Source organism: Triticum aestivum, chromosome 1D (assembly GCF_018294505.1).
Source record: "Triticum aestivum cultivar Chinese Spring chromosome 1D, IWGSC CS RefSeq v2.1, whole genome shotgun sequence".
Lineage (NCBI taxonomy): Eukaryota > Viridiplantae > Streptophyta > Magnoliopsida > Poales > Poaceae > Triticum > Triticum aestivum.
Window position 1 is genome coordinate 35,923,345 of NC_057796.1, and position 10,443 is coordinate 35,933,787.

At 40.3% G+C, this 10,443-nt stretch overlaps 1 protein-coding gene across 1 annotated transcript; it reads left to right on the plus strand.

The window, feature by feature from the left end:
• Window positions 1-5,655: 5,655 nt before the first annotated feature.
• On the plus strand, window positions 5,656-9,991 carry LOC123180116 (alcohol dehydrogenase-like 4). Its single transcript, XM_044592079.1, has 9 exons — window positions 5,656-5,820; window positions 5,969-6,105; window positions 6,231-6,280; window positions 7,340-7,680; window positions 8,328-8,410; window positions 8,568-8,643; window positions 8,918-9,075; window positions 9,319-9,480; window positions 9,593-9,991. Exons 1-9 carry the CDS (start codon window positions 5,760-5,762, stop codon window positions 9,707-9,709), a joined length of 1,185 nt encoding a protein of 394 aa, XP_044448014.1. The 5' UTR covers window positions 5,656-5,759; the 3' UTR covers window positions 9,710-9,991.
• The last annotated feature ends 452 nt before the right edge of the window (window positions 9,992-10,443 follow it).

Here is a 10,443-nt window from a genome sequence, read left to right on the forward strand (position 1 = left end):
TTTTAACCTTCTATGCAATGTCACTAGCACCATCCAAAAAACTTCATAGGTCTCTCGTCTGCTAGCTTTAGGCTTCTTACCCTTCTTACCCTTCTTAACCATGTTCCTTTCAGGTTTGTAAAATCTAGTTTCTATGTTATCTTTCAAATATATAGACTCTAGAGTAAATTGTCAAGCACTCATTTGCGATACATACCTTGGCAATTGAACCTTTGGGCATTGCTTTGTTATGCATAGTTGACATGAGGTATCCAAGCCTTCTGTCAACTGGAAACATCCAACCATAGTGCACGCGGCACATTAGAAGTGCCTCCCGTGGAACATGAATAGTTAGGTGTGCCATTATATCACAAAAAAAATCAGGTGGGAAGATCTTCTGAAGCTTGCAAAGAATTCTAGGGATTCCAGTTTCAATCATTTCACGACTTCGATTCTTAATGTTTTGGCACACAACTCCTTAAAAAAATCTTTCTAGTTCAGCGCTAGCCTCATACATCACCTTGGGGCAATGCCTCTAAGACTAGCTGTTAAGATACTCTGCAGGAGTATGTGGTAATCATGCGTCTTCAGACGTGTACTTTTTTACCAGTCTCGACATCCACATATGTTGTCAGGTTTGCAGCGTGACCACCTGGGAATTTGACATTGGCCAAAAACTTGCATAACTTTAGTTTCTAGGGTAGAGGATACTTCTTGTAAGAACCCTTATGTTTCTTCTCTTTTTTCAACCAATAGTCCTTCATGATGTTTAATTCCTCTAAATTCATTCTTCCGCTGGTGGTATCCTTGGTTCTACCATCAAGTTCAAGAAGTGTACCAATGATACTCTCGCATATGTACTTCTCAATGTGCATAACATCCAAGTTGTGAGGTAACCTAAGGTTCTCTGAGTATGGCCAATCATATAAGCTCGCCTTCAGGTGCCATCTAGGGTGTTCCATGCGCTTTCTATTTCTACATGGATTTTCTGGATACTTGCTTGGTTTGAACTTCTCCTTAGCACGCTGTAACTACTAATCAACTTCTTTACTTGTGAACTTATATGGTTTGAACTTCTCCTTAGCATGCTTGTAAGTACAAATGGATTCAATATCTTGCTTCCATCAAGTTCAAGAAGTGTACCAATGATTCAATATCTCAGCGCAAATGGGTCGGCTCGTTAACATTCATTCGGTTGTTATTGCGCGTTCGGTGGCCCATTTGTTTTCTATTGTTTTTCTTTCGGTTTTCTCTATTTCTTAATCATTTTTCTATTTTTCTTTGTTTTTTGAATAAGATTTCTTCATTTCTTTCATGATTTTACTAGTTTTTTCTTTCATTTTCTTCATTTTTCTTTGTTTCTTTCCCGGTTTTCACCTGTTTTTTTATTTCCTTGCTTTCTTTTTCTTTGTTTATTTTCTTGGTTTTCTTTGTTCCCTTCTCAAATTTCACTAATTTTCTTTCTTTTGCATAGGTTTTTTTCATTTTCCTTTTTCTTTTTTGGGTTTTTAAATTTTATTTTTGTTTTCTTTGTTTTTTCTTTGTTTTTTCTATGTTTCCATGTCAATTTTCATCGATTTCTTTTTGTTGAACAGATGCCTACTTTTCTCAGTATGCAATATATTTTCTTAGTGTACAAGCGAATCTTTTTTTATAGAAATTAAAAAAATCAAATACATGATGTGCATTTTCATTTAATACATATTTTGAACACTATTTCTTTTTGTCGTACATGGTCAACACTTTTTCAAGTACATGTTGAACATTTTTAAATGAAATTTTTTAAACTATTGAACAGTTTTTAGATGTCACATTTTTTTTAAACATGAGAATATATCTTTTAAACACCACATACATTATTTCAGTCGTACAAAATATTTTTGCTTTATGCAAACATTGTTTTACATCGTATACACATTTTTCGTTGTCATGAACTTCTTTTTTGGAAGCTATCGACATTTTTAGGTGTGCTAACAATTTTGCATACTGTGTTAACGTTTTAAAAGTCATTACTCTTATTTTTAAATAAAATTTATGTTTCCATGACGTCAACGTGAAGCACTTGTTTATACATGAGATGATGTAAATGTTGCTTTTAATATATGTTTTGAGCACTTCTATGAATATGTGGTCAACATTTTTTCAAATACATGGTGACCATTTTTGTATGGTAATAATTTTTTCTTCTAAAACTACGCTAATATTTTTGTACATTGTATAAACATTTATATAAATGTTAGCCTTTTTTTGAAACACGGGAACATTTCTTTAAAATGTCACGTACATTTTGTTAATCATATGAAATATTTTAATACTATGCAAAACATTTCCTTACATTTTATACACAATTTTCAGAAAATAAACATACACATATTTCTGTAACGCAGGATCATTGTTTCATTGTCACTGACATTTTTAAATTGCACTAACATTTTTTATACCGTGTTACCATTTTTCAAACTCATGGTTTTATTGTTTTAAAGTAAATTTAAGTGTTTTATATATTCATTTCAAATGTAAAGAAAAAGGATCAGAAAAATTTGTGTGACTTCATCATGGCCCATCATGATGTCGGCACGACGAACACGGTTCCTTATTGGGCCGGCTATCACCAGCTCATGTAAGGGCGCGTGCAAGCGAGGCTGGCTACCATGGGACCTCCTATTCGTCGCTCGTTGCGGCAAAGAGTCGGTGGTTCGCACAGGGCGACTCAGCTGGACCGACCCATTTGCAGTGACACGGGTTGGCACAGACGTACAGTGTTAGCGACGTGAAACAACGCAGAAAAAGGAGGGGCTGGCGCTAGGTTTCGAACACGCGACCTCAAGGTCGGTTACACAGTATGCAAGCCAATAGCCACTGAGAAACACAAGTTCTCATAAGCCAATAGCCACTGAGAAACACAAGTTCTCATGCCATATTGGCAGCGCGATGTTTAAAGAGGTAAACAACAGCGGAAAAACTTAAAACATCACATAGAAAAAATTCCAATAAACAAAAATCTATGTGAGCGATCGAACCGAGAATCTCTTGCTACCAACGAACGTCGCTAGCCACCATCATTACTAACATTTTTTGAAATTCCTTGAACAATTTTTGAATTCACGAACTCATTTTGAAAACATGATTTTTTTTGTGAACAATTTGGAAATTGAAATTCCCGAAAAAAATTAAGTTTGTCAACAAATATTCAAAGGCGAACATTTTTTTGAAATTACCCGAACAATTTTTCAATTCACGAACACATTCTGAAAGCATGATATTTTTTTTGAACAATTTGCAAAGTGCAATTCCTGACATTTTTAAAATTAGTGAACAAAATTTCAAGGCAAACATATTTTGAAATTCCCGCAATTTATCTTAAATTTGCAAATAAATTTTGAAAACATGAGCGTTTTTTGAATTTTTGAACAAATTTTGAATGTGGGAACATCTTTTGAAATTCTCGAAAATTATCTGAATTCGTAAACAAAAATTAAAATGTGAACATTTTTAGAAACTGAAATTCTAAACTTTTCTGATTTTTGGAACTTTTTTTAAAGTAGCAAACAATTTTCAAAATTCTAATTCTGTTTGAATTTTGAACAAAATTTGGCGGGAAAATTTTAGAAAAAATGAACGAAAAATAGAAACACGAACTTTTTTAAAAAATTTGAGCAAGTTTTGAAAAGTAGAAATTAATTCGAAAAAGAAAAGAAAAGAGAAAAAGAAACAAAGAAAAGAAAAACACGAAAAAGGAAGAAAAAGAAAAAACGAAAGAAGGAGAGGAAAGAAAAAATGAAATAGGAAATAGGAAAAAACAAAAATTGAAAAATACATAAACTGGTTCAGGAACCTTTCCTTACCTTCTAGAAGGTTCGTAAAACCAGAAAACCCAACTGGAACCTCCTAGAACGTTCCCAAATCGGTCCAATACTGTAGCATGTTCTATATTGATAATTGGGCCGGCTATGTCGCTCGGTGCATCGCTAGACCTATGCGAGCCTATGATAATCTGCCGTAGAATGTGGAGGATTTACCGGCTACCACCCTGCATTAAGTGAGGCATAATCGCACCCCCCCCCCCCCTATGCGCTAGTTGGGACAACAGTGCGCATAGGGGCTGTTCGCGTGGGCCTTGGCCGAGTAAAGCGCTGGCTCGATTGCTACTCGCTCAACATCGCTCGCTCGATCGCTACTCGCTCGGTTGGCTTTATACATTTACACATTGGGGTTTTCAGCTCGTCTTTTGCTTGATGGTTTGCTGTTTTAGGAAAAATCCATCGATTTTCTTCGGTCAAATTTGAAATAGACAAAAATCAAATTTGTCCACAAATTTTGAAAACAGTTCAAGATTTTGAAAAAAAGTCAAAATTTTGAACAGGTTCAATAATTTAAAAAAACTTCATGAATTTGAAAAAGAATTCACGAATTTGAAAAAAGTTCATGAATTTGAAAGGAGTTCGTTAATTTGGAAAATTTTCACAATGTTTTAAAAATATCAAAAATCTGAAAACACTTAGTGGACATTAAAAAAATCTTGTGCATTGGAATGTTTTTCAAAATGCTACAAAAAAGGTAAGGAATTTAAGAACTGCACAAATTGTAAAAATATATTACTCCCTCCGTCCGGAATTACTTGTCGCACAAATGGATAAAAGTGCATGTATCTAAAATTAAAATATGTCCGACAAGTATTTCCGGACGGAGGGAGTATAATTTTTGAGAAAATCAAGAATTTGAAGAAAAGACCAAAAATCAAAAAGGGAAAGGAAAAGAGAAAACTAAAACCAAATAAAAACGGGTCAAAACACATAGGAAAGAATTTTCTGAGAAAACCTGGACTGAGGAAGCAAAAACCGGACTGAGGAAGCAAAAACCGGACCAAAAGCTTCTCTCAGCTTCCATAACCGATATACAGTGAACGATCTTATATGGGCCGACCCGTACCAGTAATGCATTAATTTGCGCTGCAAGCGCCAAATAGGAGATGCGGCCACTCCTGGGGCGGCCGCAGCCATTTGTCGAGATAGCAGAGGGATCTACCGGGGGGCGTCCGTAGTAGTCTTCAGAAATATCGATGATCCAGAAGTACTGGAGACCTTGGCGATCCGGGAAGCTCTTTCTCTCTCTGATGATCTTTATGTCCAGAAAATTGCCGTTGCTTCAGACTGAAAACAGGTGGTGGAAGCTATCAAGACGGGAACGTCGGCATCTTACGGAGCAATTGTACATGAAATAGTAGAACGATCTAAGTCTTTTTTCTTTTGTAGGATTAGCCATGAATTTAGAACCTCTAATGTAGAGGCTCACAAACTCGCAAAGCACACTTTAACACTGGGTATTGGCCGTCATGGTTGGTTAGGTCTACCCGGAGATCTTGTTTTCGTACCTGTAAACCTTGTGACGGCTGAATAAAAGCTTTGTGAATTTGTCTTAAAAAAAAGATGCGGCCATTCCTGGACGAACGATTGTGCCCTGCTTCTTAACCCTCAGCAGAGTCAAGCGAGGTAAGAGCAGAGCCTCAAAAAAGAAATACACCGGAGAATGAACATGTGGTTCTCGCCCTTGAATACCACTCAACTCCAGGGCTATTTTGGGAAGATATTCAGGGGGGGCCACCTGTCAGGTTGGAGCCTAGGAGGGATGGCACATGGCAGACAGGCCATCAACACCGACTCGTTCTATATAAGCACACTGCCAGCTGCATCAAATACGCTGCCTTTGCTAACTGGGAAGAAGAACTTCCACTTCCCTAGCTTTGATAGAAAACAAACAAGGAAAACAGAGAAGCTCACACCATGGCAACCAATGGGTACTCCAATGGCGGCAGCACCAAGGGAAAGCCCATCAAATGCAAAGGTTCTTCCCCGATCTTTATGATTCCTCCTCCTCCTCCTCCTCCTCCTCCTCCCCTTGTTCAATCTTCCTCTTCTTATCTATGCACCGGCCGCGCCGGCGCCATGAGTCATCTGAATAACCACGATCGGATGGTGGCGCAAATTAACAGCGGCGGTGGCGTGGGGTCCCGGCGAGCCGCTGGTGATGCAGGAGGTGGAGGTGGCGCCGCCGGCGCGCATGGAGGTGCGCGTCAAGGTCCTCTACACCTCCATCTGCCACACCGACCTCAGCTTCTGGAGAGGAGAGGTAGCTACAAGCCCTCCTCAAGCTTAGTTCAGCCATGGAGATGCTTTGATTTCTTCTTTCCTTTGTCCTTTGGTGGTCGATCTGTGGGCATCTGACCACATCTCCTGCGTGCTTTGACGATGCAGAACGAGCGTCAACGCAGGTTCCCTCGCATCCTTGGACACGAGGCAGCCGGGTAAGTAATTGTTTTCCCACCTTAGTTTCAAGTTTTTCTCATTGATCTTCTGTTCTTCCCGTGCTACTTCTTCACAAGTTATTCGCAAGGGCCTATGTGTTGGCATGTGTAGCTCGTACAGTTGAGATGAGATGTAAGGGACTTTGTGATTAATTATTACATTTATTTATTGTTTATTTCGAGATAGCTTAGGACACGTGCCACGTGGCAATTGGCTATCTTCTAAAGTGAGACAATTTGTGCTTATCTAGGGCGGAGAAGTCAAGGTTCTAGTGACTTTTTCTAGCCACACGCAACCGCTTCTTAATCACTCCGTACGTTCGCTTAAGCGGAAGACACAGTTCTAGCACAGTACTCAGAACTCACTGTCACTGGATCGATCGCTTAAGCAAAAGGCAGGCAGGGTACAGTACACCGGTTATTTAGACAGATCGTTTTTACACGGCAGTAGAAACCTGAAAAGTGTTTCCTCTTTGCGTGAGAATGAACGAAAACTATGCATACATGCATGCACAACTGGTCAGACAAGAAACATCTTTGTGGATGGAAGGTAGGATAGGATATATCTATCCATGCAGGTCAGACAGATGAGAGGCGATAGCATTTTGTATATATCTTGGTTATTATATGGTTGTTGTCACATGGACACCCTGCGGCGATCGATGACAAACGGAGCGTTGGGCCTTCCAAAGCATGGATCCATCATCCCAGCCTAGCTCATACGCCCATCCCTTGGCATCTACGTACTCCCAAAGTATCTATCTAGCTTGTCGTACTTGCCGGATGATGCCATGCATGTGCGGACTTTGACTTCAGAAACAATTCTGATGGGCTATGTGTCCACTGCAATAACTGATCCATCTATGTAGCAGATATACTAGTTTTATAGAGCAACATAATTTGGAGTCTTCGTTGTGGAAGGCATAAATTTTTTTTTTTTGGAAGTTAAAAAGGGTCAAATTCAGACATGGTCACAACATGTCTATTCAGCTCTTTTGGTTCCATTAATATATTTTTCAAAGTTCAGCCGATCTGACGGTGGCAGTCACTCCTATACAGAGTGGTGGAGAGCGTGGGTGAAGGCGTGGAGGACCTTGCGCCGGGCGACCACGTCGTCCCCATCTTCAACGGGGAGTGCGGGACGTGCGCCTACTGCCACTCCAGCGCGACCAACCTGTGCGGGACCTACCGCGTGGACGCTTTCAAGAGCACCATGGTTTCCGACGACGGGACGAGGTTCTCCGTGGTAAACACCTCCGGCGACACGGTGCCGGTCTACCACTTCCTCAACACCTCCACCTTCGCCGAGTACACCGTGCTCGACGCCGCGTGCGCCGTCAAGATCAACCCCGCCGCCCCGCTGCAGAAGATGTGCCTCCTCAGCTGTGGTATCTCGACAGGTAATTTTTGTTCAAATTATTAATTTCGTCCAGTTGATGCTCTTGTTCTCCCAGTATCAGCATATGATATTGGGTGGTCCTCTTAGTTTGATTAATCAATAATTACTCAATCAATCAATCAATCGATCCGAATTATTTAACATGGATGATTATATGAGAACAAAACCTGCGTGCAAGTGGATATGGCATGAGTTTATCAACTTGCTGTCCCCTTGGTTTGTTAATTTGGAAAACAGCATGGCGATTTGGCAGACTGACACTTAAGACAAGATGGTTAGAATGTTGACTTCGATCACTATCACTCCCACCGTCGATAGCAAAAGATTTTTCAAAAAAAAAATTTGTTATTGACAGGGAGTCACTGTCATGCACATCAGTTTCGAAGGTGCCTGCTATGCTCGGTAACCTTGTGAGGACTTCTCTAGAATGAAAGAAACATCTGAGTTCAAAATGTTTCAGTATCGTCACTTCTGGAAAACAAATGTTGTGGACACACGAATTTCTCTGAAACTACGTACAAATATATCTTTGCATATTATTATTATTGTTGTTGTTGTTGCTGTTGTTGTTGTTGTTATCTACGGATTTAATATTGGCCATTAGTATAACATTTTTTTTATTTAATGCAATATTATTTTCGATATCAGGAGTGGGAGCTGCATGGAACACTGCAAACGTGTCCAAGGGCTCCACCGTAGCAATATTCGGACTTGGTGCTGTTGGTCTTGCGGTTAGTCAATTAAGGACCTGCATCATCACGCAGAAAAAGAACTTATGATCTTTTTTTTTCTGCAAGCACAGCACAATAATAAAAGTTGCAATGAACTGGTGATGAACTTTTTAAAAACAAAATGCCATAATATTTTCAATAATCTCTTTTACTTTAGGTTGGCGAAGGAGCAAGAATAAGAGGGGCGTCTCGGATCATCGGCGTGGACATCAACCCTGAAAAGTTTGCCAAAGGTGAGCGTTCAGCCACGACGTGTTCTTGCTCAATGTCATTTTCCATCATGTAACTAAAAATGTCCCTTTCAAATAAACGCCTTGTCTACAAGGCAATATAGAGGCCTGTCGTCCGTCGTACTTTATGCGTGTCCAGTAAGTCACGGACAATGGCAAAATGGCAACGTGAATCTACAACGGGAAACACTTCTACTCAGATCAAACCATGGGCGTCGTTTTCTTCACCGTGGCCGTGGGCACTACTAATCTCTGATGTGTTACGTGTACGTTGCAGGCAAAGAGATGGGCATCACGGACTTCATCAGCCCGAAGGCGTGCGGCAAGCCTGTCCACGAGGTGATCAAGGAGCTGACAGATGGGGGCGTCGACTACAGCTTCGAGTGCAGTGGCAACGTTGATGTGCTTCGAGAGGCCTTCGTTTCCACACACGACGTACGCAAATTTCCTCTTCCTTCGCAATCAACTTTTCTGAAGAGCAACTGTCAAAAAGAAGCTTTTCTGAAGAGCAATTTTATTTTATTTATCTTTTTCTCGAGAATTTTATTTTGTTAATCCAGTACGGGGACACAAAGTGGGCTCTTTTTCTAAGGGGGGGCACATTGGCTCCTGATGTCATGGACTGGATAGTTTTCAAGCAATTTGGCTCATCAACCTCATAAAATCGTGTGAATCCAGGGTTGGGGACTGACCGTGGTGCTGGGGATCCATCCGACGCCCAGGATGATGCCACTGCATCCCATGGAGCTCTTCGATGGCCGTCGGATCACCGGGTGCACCTTTGGTGACTTCAAGGGCAAGTCGCAGCTTCCCCTCCTCGTCGACCAGTGCATGCAAGGGGTAATCACTGTTTTCTTCATTGTTTGCTCACAATACATGTCAATAAACTAAAAATGAAAATGAATAACAACATTTATAATTTACTAAACGGCAATGACTGCTTTTTTTGCAGGAGGTTAAGATAAACTTCGATGGCTTCATAACCCACGAGATGCCATTCTCGGAGATCAATGAGGCTTTCCGTTTGCTGGAGGAAGGCAAGTCCCTCAGGTGTGTGCTACGTCTGTGATGAGGCGCACGAGGAATTGCAAGTGTGTGTTGGCGAGATATACCGTTGTTGTTAATACCATTTACTGTACATCTTGTATAATTAAATCGAAGGTTATATTTCACTCAAAGTGAAGACGACTATGTTGGGTTCGCCTGGGTGTCGCTCGACCGAGGACTTTTTAGTCTCGGTTGATCCACCTCGCGCTTCTGTGATCTCCGTCTTTTGGCTTTTGTTTGTGTTGCGCCAGTTTGTGTAATTGTTAGAATTCATCTTCGTAAATGTGAGTACCCATTATGCTATGTAGGCTTGTGGAATGCGATCAAAATAGAAGAGCACCGTCGCTCCGCCTTTAGTCGTGAAATGTCAAAATAACGTGCAGGGAGCTTACTAAATAGTTCTCCAGCGCGGTTCATCTCACTCCTGAGAAAACTGGCTATTGCTTCACCATGCACGAATGTTAGCCCCCAAAGAGAATAAAAAACCTTTTGGAAAAATGGGCTACTTACTCACTTCCCAGAAAATATACAAAAAAATATTTGTACATTCCAAAAATGTTCATGTGCTTTAAAAGTTAATGCATTACAGAAAAGTTCATACTCTTCAGAGTTGGTAAAATTATTGCAATGAGAGCATTTTTTTGAACGTAGGTCTAGAGCATTGACGAAGAATAAACTGATAAAACAACACTAAGATAAACCGAGTCTAATAAAGAAATTTCGATTAAAATAAAGAGACAAGAGAAACTGATTTAA